The 17,051-nt window shown below is 31.0% G+C and overlaps 1 protein-coding gene across 1 annotated transcript; it reads left to right on the top strand.

Annotated features, from left to right (window-relative positions):
- On the top strand, nucleotides 1-12,219 carry LOC108771550 (probable multidrug resistance-associated protein lethal(2)03659). The gene is made up of 14 exons (XM_018536868.1): nucleotides 1-133; nucleotides 2,291-2,572; nucleotides 3,732-4,162; nucleotides 5,155-5,311; nucleotides 5,612-5,814; nucleotides 6,244-6,686; nucleotides 6,893-7,107; nucleotides 7,529-7,747; nucleotides 8,343-8,526; nucleotides 8,852-9,028; nucleotides 9,551-10,007; nucleotides 10,180-10,555; nucleotides 10,826-11,513; nucleotides 11,966-12,219. The coding sequence occupies exons 1-14, from the start codon at nucleotides 57-59 to the stop codon at nucleotides 12,110-12,112; spliced, it is 4,056 nt and encodes a 1,351-aa protein (XP_018392370.1). The 5' UTR covers nucleotides 1-56; the 3' UTR covers nucleotides 12,113-12,219.
- Nucleotides 12,220-17,051: the final 4,832 nt, after the last annotated feature.

The raw sequence follows: 17,051 nt of genomic DNA on the forward strand, positions 1-17,051 counted from the left end.
GTAAGTGAAGGACCATTGTACTTTTACAGAAAAAACTTCTCTGAAACAACGCCGTTATGGATGAGAAAGTGTATACCGAAAAAGTGAAAAATCCCAGAACGAAGGCGAACATTTTCAGCATCTTGACGTTTTCGTAGGTATTAATATATATACCAAGCAAACGCAAATATCATTCGTGATAGATCCGGTTAAAAAAGATAAAATTGAGGGAGACGATGTGATGTGGCTCACGAAAGAATCCAGATTACAATGACTTGATATATGTAGTATAAGATTTAAAAGTATTTTTCTCCAGTCCAAACATTTAAAAAGAACGATAAAAGAAAATAACTATAATATTTCTATTTAGAAAAAGTCTTTATTTAAATATATTTTTAAAGAAAAAAAAGAAATATTAACGAAGATCAGTTCTCCATCGATCGATTTTTTCAACATTTGACTTCAATTTTGAAAATAAAAATATATCAATAGAAGTTAAAAATTGGTAATAATAATTAAATAAAAAACAAGAACTTAAAATGTTTTTAGTGATATACGAAAAATAATTTGTCTTTCTAAAAAATGTATTTAATATATTTCTTGGGATAGGTGAATAATGGAAATTAAAAATTAGAACTTCTTTACTTTAAATTTGAAGAGTCACACATATACTTGCACGCTACATCCGAATTTATCTGCTAGAAAAATAAAGCAGAAGCATTTGCTTCGTTACTTGGTTGAAACCAGATCGTGAAAAAAATGAGTCAGCGGAATTTGCAAAACTCGCGAATAATATACATCTAGATATATGTTATTCGATTTAATCTGGGCATCTATTACAAAATTATTTGGAATGAATCCTGATCTGAATTATTCCATCTTTCCTAGAAAATACAATAAAAATCCAGGGAATAATTGAATAATTCCGACCGAAAACCATTCTCTCAAAAACTTTTAGAGTAAAATTTAATTCTTAAAGATTAAACATTCAGTAATTCCTTTCCAAGATTGATTCAATTTTCATTCTAGAGTGGGATTCTATTCCAAAGAGTTTAGAAAGTTCTAAATAATTCCATAATATGTAGATTCGGGTTAATAAGATGTTTCAAGTGAAATATCAAAACAAAAAAATACTTTATACTATATACATATAAGTATAGAATAGAGCAGATAATGTGAAATAGAACTATTAATATGGAATAACTTATTTTTTAAAAGAAGTGGTCTTTCACTCTTCTCTGCTCAAAATTATTGTAATTATTAAATCTACCATAACAAAGTGAATTCTGTATAATAAAATTTTCTAACATATGCATTTATTTATTCTTATTCTTTGGCGAAAATAAAAGTTACAGTATAAGTCTAATATATAAGCATCCTCTGCTTATGAATATTAGAATCGCGAATGAAGTTTTTAAGAGGCGAAAATTATGATAGTGAAACGTAAAAGAGACGAAATCTCTAAAATGAAATTCCAAAATATTTAATCAGTATTTATTCAGTCACATTTTTGCCTATTTGATTTTATCCTTCAATATTCTATTACATTTTTTTTATAATAATAAATATTTGATAGGATATACAGAATGCTTCATTCAAGTGTAAAGGGATTAGTGTTATTTTGCGCTTTGATTACCATACACTTACCAGAAGAGACATGTAATAGATAACAAACAAACAGATAAGAAATAAATGCAAACATTTAGTTGTTTTAAAGTATTAATATAGCAGATAGATCTTGGATGATGATTGATAAACGGACAATGTCGCGATTTATCGGAAATCGCAAATATATGAGTCTATAAATAATGTCAGAATTATCTTACGAGTATATCGCTCTTCAGATAAGTACTATATTTCTTAATTTCATTTTTACACTTAGCGATATGCTTGGTGCAGTTAGGCTAATATTTGCATATCGCTCATTTGTTATAAGAACGGTATAATTTAAAAAACTGAGAATATAAAAAAGAATTAAGGAAAAACTTACTTAGAAAAAAAAAATACGACTTTTATAATATTTCTTTTAATAAATTACTACAAAATTATCTTAACATCGAGTTTTCCAAAAGAAAATTGTCCTTGATTATTATCTTAAGTTTAATTTTATTTGTCCATTTTAAGCGTAATCATGTGATTTCTATAGATTTGGAAGTTAAAAAGAAAGATGCAAATCAATTTTGCGCAATAATATGTAAAGCGATATAAGTAATATATTATAGTCTTCCAGCGAAAGAAATTCACTAAAAACTGGACAATACAAATGGTTTATACGAGTAAAACGTGCATGCTTTGCTTTTCTTCTTCGCAGTTGGATTCTACGCATTTTCTGGGTAGGTTACCGCCGAGATCTTGAAGTAACTGATTTGTACACACCACTTAAAGAGCATACAAGTGGTATTCTTGGTGTTAAAATAGCAAACGCCTGGAAAGAAGAATGCGAGGCGTACCAGTATCGGCTGGAACAGGCCGCAAAGAACGGATTACAGAAGAAGGTCAAAGAACCCAGCTTGATGAGAGTCCTCATCAGGTGTTTCGGCTACAAAACTTTACTGTATGGGATCTTTATGGCAGTTATGGACATCTTACTTAGGTATAATCAATCTTTGATGTATTCTTTTTAGGTATGCTTTAATATTAAAATAATGTTAAAATGACGACAAATAATGTCAGTTTGTTGGAAATCTCTCTCTTTTTACCTAGAAATTTTTCTATAGAATCTCTTTCCCAGTTTTCAAGTTTTTATATTTTCGTTCATAGTAATAGGTTTAATTTCTCAGAATTAAATTGTTAACTTCTGTATAAGACACTATTAATGCAAGGAATATAAAAACTTGAAAATTGGAAAGAGATTCTATAGAAAAATTTCTAGTCATTTTAACATTATTTGAATATTAAAGACATAAAAGCAAGAAACATTCGAAAACTTAATTGATCCCCTCCTCCTGAAAATGTTCAAGATTTAATTAATAACACTGTGTGACCACAAAAATTTTCCAAAGGGCGCCTGGGTTTGGTTATGTCGGGGGCACGGCCCACTACCATTTCCCCAAGGGATTTGGCAAAGTTAGATCGTACAAAAATGGGGAATCAATTTATAGTTATGAATTTTGAAGAATACAGGTAGCGCGATTTGAGGTCAAATATATTTGATAAATAGATTTGATAACAAATATACGCGCATGTTAATATTTTTTTCATCACGCGTGCACGTAATGTGCCCTATACCTTAACGTTTTTGCACGCGATAAATAGCCAATACCTCAAGCCGTTGAGTTATTTCTCTAATCCCACTCTTCTGCGCAAAAACGTTGCTGTATAGGGCACATTACGACGAGCACTAGTAATGAAAAATTCTAGCGAGTGGAGGCATATTTGTTTATAGCTCGTGCGCTCGTGCCCGGCCGCGCAATAAACAAATATCCTCCACAGCTTATGTACTATTAAATTTATTCAGCAATTGACCAGCAAAAATCAGAAATCATGGAAAGTAGAGATTTTCCTTTGTATTGACATTCCATCTGCATGATTTATTGATGAAATTTTTCACCTTGTTCGTCTGACTCTGTAGCAAGCTGCTTTTCAAAGAATTAAACAGCATTTTGTCACAATCAAACCCACGCGCTCTTTGGAAAATTTTAAAAGTTGAAATCGGTCACACAGTGTAATTATACTGGATAGAGTTATCTAAATAAGTGATAATATTTCTGAAATCTCTCATATGACCTGACGAATTCTTTCTCTCGATATAGGGTACTGCAACCGTTATTGTTGGGTCAAATGTTACGTTTCTTCAACACCACGGACGTCGACAAATCCTACGCATATGGTTACGCCGTCGGTGTTATTCTGTGTTCCGCTCTCAACGTATTCGTTATCCATCCGTACACGATAAGTATGTTGCACATGGGCATGAAAGTCCGCGTGGCCTGTTGTTCACTGATCTACCGCAAGACATTGAAGTTGACCAAAACCGCGTTGGGCGAGACGACAATCGGCCAGGCAGTCAATTTGCTATCTAATGATGTCAACAGATTCGACATCAGTATCATATTTCTCCATTCTCTGTGGCTTGGACCTTTGGAGACCATCATCATCACGTACGTAATGTACTACGTGATCGACGTTGGAGTATCGTCTGTCATCGGTGTCGCTTTTCTGCTGATGTTTATCCCTTTACAAGGTGGGAAAGTCTCTGCTCTAATTGTTTCTGACGATAAAAGTAATCAGACGATTAAGTTAAAAGTGGTATGACGTGTATATGTATTTATATGTGTTGTCCGCAATGTTTAGAAATGTTTTAGTTAGAAGTAATGTTGTTGATGAAGACCATCCTTTTACTTTGATCAAAAATTAAAAAATATTATTGATGTGAATAAAATGTAAAATATTATTGAAGTGTGAATAGAAAGTATACATTAGTTCATTGTAGTGTATTATAATATGAAGCTGTTTTCTATAGCTTCCTAGCTATAGAAAAATAATTAATTAATCTATTTTTAAAAATATAAGTATTTTTAGAAATAAGATTTTTTTAGAGACAATGAATTCTTATTTAATGCCCATTTATGAGATTATTGTGTTATTGTTATTTATTTATTATATGTGGGGCTTACGCCAGAGAATAACAATTTTTAATGTTGTTTTTAAGAATTTAAGATTGCATTAAATTTGTTAGAAATTTTCAAAGATTAAAAGATTAATTACAGATCAAATTGAAGATTACTGTGATTTTTTAGTATTAAGTGTTAAATTGTAAATGTTAAATATAAAGAAAATAATAAAGCTCAAATCTGTTTTACATACAAGAAGTGATTTCAAAAGATCTTAAAATGAAGAGCAAACTTCAATGAGATCATTGTGTTTTACGGATTTAATAGGACTTACACGCAATTATTAAGCTAAGAAATAATAAAGATCTTAATTTCAAAAATTTTTTTCCGTTTTTAATAAAGGTTCTCATATTTACAGACACATATTAATAATAATAATTATATACTTTAATTTTGGAATAAAACTTTCAAATTTGTGTAAAAAATAGAAATTGCGACAAAAAATTTTGCGTTTAATTTGTAAAATAGACGATCATAGAATCTTCTTAATTAACATTTCTTGTTCGGTAAATCACCGATAACTGCTAATTGTATTTCATGTCTCGTTCTTGGAATTCTTCAGGATGGCTGGGCAAAAAATCGTCAGAGTTGAGATTAAAAACCGCTATCAGGACCGACGCAAGAGTGAGATTAACAAATGAGATCATCAGCGGAATCCAAGCCATCAAAATGTATACCTGGGAGAATCCGTTCAGCGCCCTCATACAAAATGCAAGAAGGTAAGCATTGCTGTTTACATTGTTGATAATTCCAATGGTTCCTTTATCAGTATATATCTATCGAATATTCAAAATATCGATTGGTTGCCAATAAATGTTTTATAGCTATTTTATAGCTAAACCTGAACTGTTTTTATAAAATAATGCGTTACTTTATTTTTAATTCTGAAATTTGGCTTTTTTTATTTTTAATGTTGAATTACTAATTCGAGACAAATTCGGCTATACATTTCTGAGTTAGGAAAAATAAATACAATTCGGTAAGAAAAATAAAAAATAATTAACAAAATTTGTTCGCAGGAAAGAAGTTAATGTCATCCGATGGGTTTCGTATATCAGGGGTGTCACCATGTCTTTCAATATGTTTACTACAAGAATGTCGCTGTTCATCACGGTGCTGGCTTACGTGCTGTTCGGCTACAAAGTAACGGCCGACAAAGTGTTTGTAATAACCGCCTATTACAACAGCTTACGCACAACCATGACTGTTCTTTTTCCGCAAGGTATGCGATAATTTATGCTACTGTAATGCAATAATTACAAGAATAATATTGTCAAAGTTGATGACGCTCATAGTATTTTTCTATTTCTTATATTTTTATTTCTTTATAAATTTCTTTTATTTTATTTTTCTTTTTTCGATTCTTTTCTTTCTTTTTCTTTTTTAAAATTTACTTTTTTTTTACTTTTTAATGTTCTTTTTATTTTCGATTATTATCTATGGTTTTATACTTTGTACACTTTTCTATTATTTTTATATATATTATACATTTCTAATAATGCGTGTACTGCTAACTATATTATATTGTACCGCCGGTACAATATATATATAATCCGTTAATAATCACATACCCTTATTTATGAAGTAAAATATTCTATAATGTGTTTTTATTTCCTTTTATTTGTCTATTCCGTTCTTTTTGATAACTCAGGGATAACACAGGTAGCGGAAGCGAAAGTGTCCATAAAACGATTGCAGAAGTTCTTAATGTATGACGAACTGATACCTTCTGAGATTAAAGCAAAAAAATACAAGAAAAATGATAAGGAAGATGCAAAAGAGACTAATAAGAATGCAAAGGAGGATAACCAAATGGACGCGAATAATCCGAAAAATTCAAAGGAAAATTTGATCAAGCAAAATAAAAACGATGATACGATCATACACCAGTCGAACAATGTCGATTACAGCATCTCCATCGAAAACGGAAACGCTAAATGGGTAAATTATGAACAAGAAGACACCTTAAAGAAAATTAACATGAAAGTGCGTCCCGGTGAACTGATCGCTGTCGTTGGCCAGGTCGGCGCGGGCAAAAGCAGTTTGTTAAACGTCATCCTGAAAGAAATGCGTTTGCAAGAAGGTTCTATTGAAGTATGTTGATAATTCTTCTTTTTAGTTAATGTCAAATATTTAAGAAATTTTAATACATATAAAAGATATTGAATAAAATGTTTTGTTCATAAAAATAAATTATTTAATCAATTTATTAAAAAAAATATATATTTTTAATTAATTAAAATTTTTAGAAATTAATTAAATTTTATATATATTATTTCTTTTAAGTATTTTTTTCACAGGTTAACGGCAGGATTGCCTATGCCAGTCAAGAACCGTGGCTTTTCGCTGGTTCGGTTAGGCAAAATATTCTATTCGGAAGAAAGATAGATCAGATTCGGTATGATCGTGTAACCAAAGTATGTCAATTAAAGAGAGATTTTAGCCTGCTGCCTTATGGTGATAAGACAATTGTGGGCGAGAGGGGTATTAGTCTTTCTGGTGGTCAGCGTGCTAGGTATGTTTCAGTACTATTTTCGTACTGTATATTAATATATAAAGATATATGATAATAAGTAAAGATAAGAAATGCAAAATTTCTATAATAATTTATATCTATAATCTTTAGGTGATACCTTTAATCTTAGGTAATCTTAGGTGATACCTTTTTAACTTTTATAACATTTTTTTACATAATTTTAATTTGCTCTTTTTTTCGGACCTCGAATATGTGTACGAGTCGCTATCTTACATAGTAAGGTCTCGACCGCGGCACGCTCGGATATTTGAATAGGTATATGAATATTGTTCACTTTGCCCTCTCCTTCCGCTTTGCCTTCCTTTCCCTTATATAAAATGGGTATAACGTTTTAATTTAATTTTAATACAATTAATGTTATTTAATTTTTATATACTGATGAGACACTAATAATTGACAGAATAAATTTAGCGAGAGCAGTTTACGCTGAGACTGACATATACCTTATGGATGATCCTTTGAGCGCCGTGGACGCCCATGTGGGCAAACACATGTTTGAAGAATGCATCGACAAATATCTACGAGGCAAGACTCGGATTCTCGTCACTCATCAATTGCAATATCTTCGTGACGTTGATAGAATTATCGTCCTAAAGAATGGAGTCATCCAGGCTGAAGGGTATAATATGAATGAATTTACTGCATTTTTTACCTTTTAATTAATATCTTATCGTTACAATTTTTTTATTGGATTACGATTGCAACAAGTTTGACAGTTTGTAAATATTTTGTCTCATTTATTCATGATATATATTTGATTGCTTTGTAAAGTCTTATTATTACTTTTACGATTCGATTTTTAAATCTTTGAATTCCAGAAAAACGTATAGAGTGTAATTCGTATAAGATAACAAAATTGTCTTTCTTAAGACATTTTTTATTAATATACTATATTATATATATAATTATGCGTACAAAAACAATAACTTTTACTTGACGACTTTAATTAATATATCTGATAATAATACCATAAAATGGTTTTATTTTAAGTTCTTTTTAACACATCAAAAATTATTGTTTCTTTGCAGAAAAAACTAAATATTAATCTTAATATCTATAACAAAGTGTGAATGCCTAAATCATACAAAATAAAAAACTTTTAGAATTTTTAAGAATATACGTATATTTAGAAATTTTTAGAACATTTGCAAGTTTAAGCTAATATTAGAACATCGTTATTTCTCTTGTTTTATATGAAATTTTCTGTTTATTAGCACTTATGACGAGCTGGGCTCTATGGGTATGGATTTCGGTCGGTTGTTGGAAAATCAAGTAAAAATGGATGAAAAATCCTCTCGACCTTCCTCGATCTCCGTTAGCTGCAATAGTTCTCGTACCAGCATCACGTCGCTGAGTACCGTCATGACAAATGATACTTCGAAACAGGAGCCTCATGAGGTAATGTGGACTTATTTTGACATTACTACTAACATGTATTTTATTTAATTGACATTATGATTTAAGATAATTGTAAGAGAGTGTGTTATAAATTACAGCCACACATAAGTTAGTTTGGATATTTTACTTTTTCTATAATAAGCTAAATTTTCACATAATACAAAAAGTATTCCTATTGTAATAATTGATAATAATTAAATAATAAAAATTAATTTTATGCAATTTTTATTAAGAAAAACGCAATCTCGAAAAAATGACCGCCTCATTTTTTTTATTGTTAGAACCATTTTATATTGACACTTAATGCCATAATTGTTAATTTCAGGTTACTGAAATGCGAACGGTAGGTAATGTTTCCGGTAAAGTATACACGGATTATTTTCGCGCTGGCGGCAATTGGTGCATTATATTTATAGTGACTATGCTTTGTATAATGGCACAATTAGCAGCTAGTGGTAGTGATTTCTTTCTCGCACAATGGATTAATATAGAGGAAAATTACGTAAGTGCATCACTATATACAAGTTGCTATTATATAATTTTCAAATTGAGATGTAATAGTTTTTCTAAAAAAAAAAAAAACGCGAAAAGTTTAACTAAAAATAATTCAGTAATATTTTATGTTGGGTTTCAAAATTAAATATGTATGTTTTTACGTGTATATGTGAAGCAGATAATATACTATAAGTATCATTTATTATAATATTGCAGTAATATAATATCATTTAATTACTTCATCACTTCCAATTCTAGTTTTGCTTAAAATTATTTTTAAGCAACGTCAATTTTGACTCTATAATAAAGAATTTGAATAAGCTTATTATTGCCATGGATAAAGTTTATATTTGTAATTTAATTCTCGTAAGTTAAAGCAGAATTTTGCCTTAAAATTAAAATAAATTTTTAAGAGAGAGAAGTTTTAGTTTTAAAAACGTGAATAAAAGAAGAGGTTTTTGTAGAAAAATTTTTACAGATTCTTCGACGTATTGATTATGTAGATATTATTAATTATGTAATTCTATAGATGGATCAAACGGACCACGGTGTTGTAGAAAATCCGGAAAGTCCTCTTACTCGCATGGAGTGCATCTATATCTACAGTGGGTTGATTGTGCTCACAATCGGCATAACCCTTATTCGCTCATGGACTTTCTTTTGGACTTGCATGCGGGCCTCAATGCGCTTGCACGATCGTATGTTTCGCAGCATCAGCCGTGCTACTATGCGATTCTTCAACACTAATACGTCGGGACGTGTACTTAATCGGTTTTCCAAAGACATGGGTGCGGTTGATGAGATGCTACCCGCTGCGTTTATTGACTGCCTTCAGATCGGTATAGCACTACTGGGTATTATCATTGTGGTAGCCACCGCGAACGTGTGGCTGCTGATACCTACGGTGCTGATTGGCATTGTCTTTTATTACATGAGAATCTTCTATTTGGCCACCAGTCGTAGCGTCAAGCGTCTTGAAGGCATCAGTGAGTATATTGCAGGATCACCTTTTGATAGAATATACGTCAATAGACACAGTGTCTTTGATAGAACAAGATAAATTTAATCGCAGATTGAAGCCAAATCATTAATCTCATGTAATCGCCGATAAATTTCAATTCTTCGAGTATACTGAATGGAATTTGTAACGTTTCTTAGCACGTTCGCCGGTTTTTGGTCACCTGAGCGCGACACTTCAAGGATTATCGACGATTCGCGCATTTGGAGCGGAAGAGATTCTCACAAAAGAGTTTGATAATTACCAAGATATTCATTCATCCGCGTGGTACATCTTTATCACGACCTCACGCGCTTTCGGCTTTTGGTTGGACGTTTTCTGCGTGCTATACATCACGTTGGTCACGTTAAGCTTCCTTGTGCTGAACAATTACAGTCAAGGTTCAATGGATGGCGGATACGTAGGTCTGGCGATCACGCAGAGTATCGGTCTCACCGGTATGTTCCAGTGGGGCATGCGTCAGAGCGCAGAGTTGGAGAACCAAATGACCTCGGTGGAGCGCATCCTTGAATACAAGTACTTAATTAATTTTTGAAATATCTATTATTATTCTATGCTGCGTGATATCTTTTAATCTATCTTTTATTTATGTGTCAAACGCATTTACGAATATTTAGAAGAACGTAACATTTTTGTAGATGTGCCTTATACACTAATTTGGACTTTATGAAAAGTAGTGCAAAATAATAAAAAGAGTATGAGGAGACTGATTACAAAAATCCATATGCAGCAGTCAAAATATAAAATAACAACATTAATATATTTTCTATTTCAATCTTTTTCCAGCAACGTAGATAGTGAGCCTCCCCTCGAGAGCGCCCCAGATAAAAAGCCCAAACCCGAATGGCCGCAAGAAGGCAAGATCGAGTTTAAGAACGTATTCCTGCGCTACTCGCCATTGGAGTCACCAGTGCTCAAAAACCTCAATTTAGTCATCTTTCCTCAGGAGAAAATCGGCATTGTCGGCAGGACCGGCGCCGGCAAGTCATCTCTGATTCAGGCAGTCTTCCGTCTGGCTAACGTGGATGGTTTGATTGAGATCGACAAAATCGATACGAGTCAGCATGATTTCCGTTGCAAGATCAGCATTATCCCGCAAGAACCATTCCTATTCTCCGGCAGCCTGAGACGTAACCTCGATCCGTTCGATTTATATCCAGACGAACCTCTGTGGCGAGCTCTTGAGGAGGTCGAATTGAAGGAAATAGGCTTGGAGGCCCACATCAATGAGGGCGGTTCCAATCTCAGCGTCGGTCAGCGACAGTTGGTCTGCTTAGCGCGTGCTATTGTGAAGAACAATCCGATACTCGTGCTAGACGAGGCGACCGCGAATGTGGACCTGCGAACGGACGAGTTGATTCAGACAACGATCAGGAAAAAATTCGAAAAGTGTACGGTGCTAACGATTGCTCATCGACTCAACACTGTTATGGACAGCGATCGCATCCTGGTGATGGACGCCGGCTACATGGTGGTGAGTCCATTTTTTTAATCATCTTTTCATGTATTTTATAACTAAAATAATAAGTCATTAAAAATAAATTTAAGCTGGTTTACGAAATCTTTTTTTCTTTCTGTGGTTATAGAAAAACAATGTAACTATGAATTTGATTATTTTTGTGATATATTTTGGACTTCTCGTTCTAGATAAAATTTATTTACAATATTTTAAAGCAACATAAATTGTACGTGAATTTATATAATTTATTTTATGAATTCTACAAATTTACCCTTTGATTATTTTTGTACTATTTTGACCGTTGTTTGTTTGTAAGCCCCTTAGTCGATACAGAATCACAAAATATTTGTCTAAATAATATCGATTATGTTTAATGGAAATGCTTTATTCTTTAATTATTTATAATAGTATTTATTCTCTATACATAATAAGCTATCTCATAAAATGCGAACTATAAACATTCGTAGGAATTCGATCATCCTCACGTGCTGCTGCAAAAGGATACTGGCTACTTGAAAAGCATGGTGCAGGAGACCGGAACAGCGATGGCGGAGGCTCTGGCCGGCATCGCTCGCGATTGTTACTTGCAGAATCAAGTGTTCACAGCGTTTTGATGAGCCCACATATGTCGGATTTGCGTCCAGAAAGATTAATTTAGTATTGGGTTTAATATTGGAGCGCAATTAATAATTATAAACATTCACTATTCATTACTATAATAACGAACAATTAATAAATGTCTGTTAAATAATTAAAAGTAAGATATGAGATAGTCATTGAATTTAATTCATAAAAAGTAATTTACAAAAGTAACGCAATATAATTGCGTTAAGTATACTACGTGAAGACAATAAAAGAAATGCATGCATTAATACTTTAAAGTGAATTAACGGAGGTTCTTCTAAATACACGATACTCAGGTCTCAGGTTTAAAATCCGGTAAGTAAATAAACATTAAAATTTAATAAAAAGTTAGGATTAATTAATTATCTCAGGTTTAGGTGATCTTAATAGAATAGAATATATTTATTCTCTTCAGCATATATGGTATATACAGCCAAGAAGGGGACTTGGTTTACAATGTTTAAACTTAAACTTATTCAATCTCCCACATATTATATGCGATTCTTTCACATCAGCTTCTTTCCTACATTCTTTCTTAACTATTCATTTGGCTCCCATCTCTCCCACCAATCTAAAGTTAAGTCTAACAACAAAAACTAAATATAATGTCGCGTGAGCAATATAAGCTGACAACTTCTCTTACAACTTATATTATCCTATTTTCGTAATTCCTAGCCCTTATTCCTCACTCTATCATCAATTTATCCATTACCAGCTCTTTCTTAATTATATATCTTGAAGTACAGAAATCTAAATATTCAACACATGTAATCTAATATTATATTTTTCTAATTCCTCTTTTCTTCCTGCTCCCATATTTCCCTATACGCTGTAATACTTTACCAAATATTTAAATAACATCCATCTTGTCCTGAAATCATTCCTGCATATCCTTTTCCCTAGTCCCCATACTTTCTTTGCTACCATGCTTGCTTACTTTGAACACTTTTCTTTCTTCTAAATAGGTGATTTTAATAAAAAAAAATAATAGGCTAAAAAAACGAGCACGTCGAGTGAGCAGGAGCTATGATAGAAGCATGTTAGTGCATGCAACGCGAATCTCTATGGTAGGAGCATGTTGGAGTATGTTGGAGTATGCGACGTAAACCAATTTTAAACATTTATCCTTCATTATTATAGTAATAAATAGTTAATGCCTATAATTATTATTGGCCTCAACAGTAAACTAATTTATTTTTCCGATAATAATGAATTGTATACTTGTGGTAAAACAACTGTAAGAAGAATTTTAATTCAACCTACAAAATTTGTGAACGAAATTTCAATAAAATTAATATAATCTTATTTATATAGATGACGTAAATAACACCGTCCATAGTATGATGTAAGCTGAAGATAAAGATTTCTGTTTTTTATTCCTGCACTCTCTAAACCTGCGCATAATGAAACAAATTGAAGTTGAAGTGAAACAGACATATAGTTATTTCGCTTCAACTTATTATTTAACTATTTAAGGAACGTAGGATTTATTTGAAGCTAATAATATTACTGACAGTTTTCTAAAAGAGCGTAAATATATAACCTACTTACGATTGACTACGAAGTATATATGTTCTATACGTTACAAAACGCAATTGTATTGTAATTGTTATTATCAATGTTTATTGTGTAGACAGATTGATGGTATTTTTGTAAAAACAAATTATAATATAATAGCTTTTATATATGTATATAAAATCTATTCTACAATGTGCTTTTTGTTTTCTGTTTCTCACTTTTGCTGTTTTTTTACATTTTGTCTTTTTGCATCTTATTTCGTTTTCTGTTTTTCTGTTTTTTGCCGAGATAAAAATTAATGAACTTTGGAAGAAACAGTTAAGAAATATAAAACGGTCGTAAAGATCAAAATAGAGCAAAAAATAAGAAGCAAAAAATGGGAAATAAAGAGTATATTGTAGATAAGGTTTAATAAGTATCTAATTACGCAATGTAATTTATGCAAATATTAGAGGAAAGTCGCCGATACTAACATAGATCTTCTAAAGAGACATCTTTTTTCAAAAAGTTAAACTTTGTGTTTTATTACTAAAACAATAAAAGTTATTAATTAATGAAATTCAAACAAAATTGTACGGGCATGTGAATAATTGCTTGGTATTTAGTGCGCTATGATTAAAAAGTATAAGGTTTATTTATATTACATATGTGTGTTGCAAATTCAGACATTTCGGCTAATTTTCAGCCAAAATTTACTAGAGAATATTTTTTATTAAAAAGAATGTTAAACATTTATGCTCAAAACAGAAAAAATTATTCAAAGATAATAGATAAATTTCTCTTCTAAGTTTTACATTTGAGGAGTACAATTATTAACTAATTCTTAAATTGAATGAACACATGACAGAGTCATAAGAAACAATGATACTTTATTAAAGTTTTGAAAAAGTAAACATGTAAATTACTCACTTACTGCAATCGACAATAAACACATGGAAAAAATACATACTATGAATCTAATATTGATACATATGTCAGAAATGGATAATTATTATTATTAAAATTGACTTAAGATAAAATTCAAACTTGCTTTTTTATTTTTGCTTTTGAAATTTTATGAGACATATATTAAAATATATAAATAAATTATTTATGGAAAAATTCTCCAATAAAATATTTGAATTTGCGGAACAACATTATACATGCGTACATAAATCAACGAAAACACTTTGCATTAAAATAAAAGAATTTAAGAAATTAAGTCATATACATTTACTTGTATGTACTTTATACAGACAATTTTTGCGAAGAAAAAAGAATAGGAATATGTGATTTTGTTAGTTTGATACCCATTTCTTCAGATGCTTATTTTTTATTATTTTACAAAAGCTAATTATTGCAAAATTTTAAACAATATTATACATAAAAAAAAACTGCTATATTATTTGATAGAAAACACTTTCTGATTTATACTTATATTTAAAAAATTTTATTTTTATCTTTATAAGAATTATTACAGTTCAAGAACAAAGTGATGTGATGATACCGATAAGACATTTATTTAAATAACTTTATTATGTATATTCTCCGAAATAATTAAAATATAATAATACAGCAAATTTTGAAACATCACAATAAAAATGTTCTAAAAGTGTGCTATTTGTCGTTCTGAGCAGTTTTTGAGATACATAGTTTAAAACAAGCCAATTATAGATTACGGTTAAATGGTTATCTGTCCCTGAGTCCGTACATCGATGTTAGTGATCGCGTACTTCATGGGCTTGTAGATAGACAAAAGATTGTATGCGTAAAGTCTGCATAACACTGTGAAGTGCGTGTAACATTTGTTGTAAATTAATTGATACTGTTAACAAACAAACTTAGAGAAAGGTAAATTTATAATTTATCTGAATTATATCACTACTCTGTTATTAATTTGTATACAGTATACGATAATGTTAACAAAAGATACGAGAAAATTTGAATAAAAGTTGCAATTAAGTAACATAGTATACATACATACTAGTTATTATTTCATTACAATAAAATTCTAATCTTTTCAAATTTTATTAAATAACCTTTATTTTTTTTATTCTTTTAGTCTGTATTATGTCATTACAGTGACTTATTTTTGAAGTAATTGATTAGAGATTAAACTTCGCGCGGTTGCAAACTACCTAATACTTTCATGTATTTCGATGAAATACAAAATACAGAATTAACTTATATTGCAAATACTATGTTTTAAGTAAAAGTATTTCAAATACATGTTCCCTCCAGCCCATTAAGAATTTAAAACGTATCATGAACATCGTATATCAAAAGTAATATTTACCTAATATTTTCATCTACTTGATCTATATAAGAAATAATAACTTTTTTGTCTTCTTACTTATTGTAAGAATATTATTGAACATATCTTTTTTTTATGAGCTGTTCAAAACTCATATAAAAACAAAAATATAAAGATAGAATCATGAATATTGTTGGACATTGCGCTCGTATTGTTTGACTGTAAACATACGCGTAACTCGCGCCGTATCAATTACGCAACGCAAACCTATACGCGTGCCAATGACAGTAGTGTAAACGTGTCACTCGTGTGCTGTCGTCGAATTATGACAATAGCACACAAGTTTAAAAGGGTCAATTGATACGTGACAACAATTATCCTATTTGCAATGTGCCTTTTAAATAAAGAGTTTTAAACAATTTTAATAACATCGTTGGCAACCATCGTGTTTCTGAATTATTCTTTTTATGACGAAACTTCCGCAAATCAAAGCTCTAAGAGCTTTGGGAACAATCCAAAAATAGAGCGGTATAAAAGAGACACACAGAAGTGACTCAACACAGTCAACCCGAATCCACTATAGAATCGAAACGTGAACAATCATTGCAAAGTCACTTGTTTATTTTAAAGAAGATATTGTGATCGCGCGAAGTTTTTAGAAAATCTTTACTATGGCTTGCAATATAAGCGGAAAGTGAATTGTTTGCTCCATCGCTTATAGTGGCCAAGAATGACATGAATTTAAAAAAATCGCTTGTCCCCGTAACGTCAATACTCGTAATTGCACCTTAACGGAATCACTCACTCTAAAAATGGAATCGCGATAAGACATTCACTGTAAATAGTGTACACAGTTGTAAAAAAAATTCAGTTTGACCAAATACATATCACAGTTATAATCAAAGTGATTCTGTGAACTTGAGAATGTGTGCGTGTAGTCTTAATCCCAGTTTATACTGCGGTTCAAATAGAGTATTTTTAATTTGAGCGAATACAGAGTGCGTATTAAAAATTCCGGAACGGCTAATTATCTAAAAAAATATTGACTTAATAGATAAGTTTTAAACAAAAATTGTAGGACTTAACAAATATATTCATTAAGATGAGATGATATTTGTTTGTACTTTAGGTGACCTTTAAAAACACAGTCAAGATCATCAAAAAATATAAGAGTAAAT

This window comes from Cyphomyrmex costatus, unplaced genomic scaffold, assembly GCF_001594065.2.
Source record: "Cyphomyrmex costatus isolate MS0001 unplaced genomic scaffold, Ccosl1.0 scaffold160, whole genome shotgun sequence".
Classification (NCBI taxonomy): domain Eukaryota; kingdom Metazoa; phylum Arthropoda; class Insecta; order Hymenoptera; family Formicidae; genus Cyphomyrmex; species Cyphomyrmex costatus.

Excerpts from the sequence above, each read along its gene's own strand:
- LOC108771550 (XM_018536868.1), top strand. The coding sequence starts at position 57 with ATGGATGAGAAAGTGTATACCGAAAAAGTGAAAAATCCCAGAACGAAG. Across the intron at positions 5,815-6,243 it reads GACTGTTCTTTTTCCGCAAG|GGATAACACAGGTAGCGGAA; the intron begins GTATGCGATAAT and ends TTGATAACTCAG. Across the intron at positions 7,108-7,528 it reads TCTGGTGGTCAGCGTGCTAG|AATAAATTTAGCGAGAGCAG; the intron begins GTATGTTTCAGT and ends AATAATTGACAG.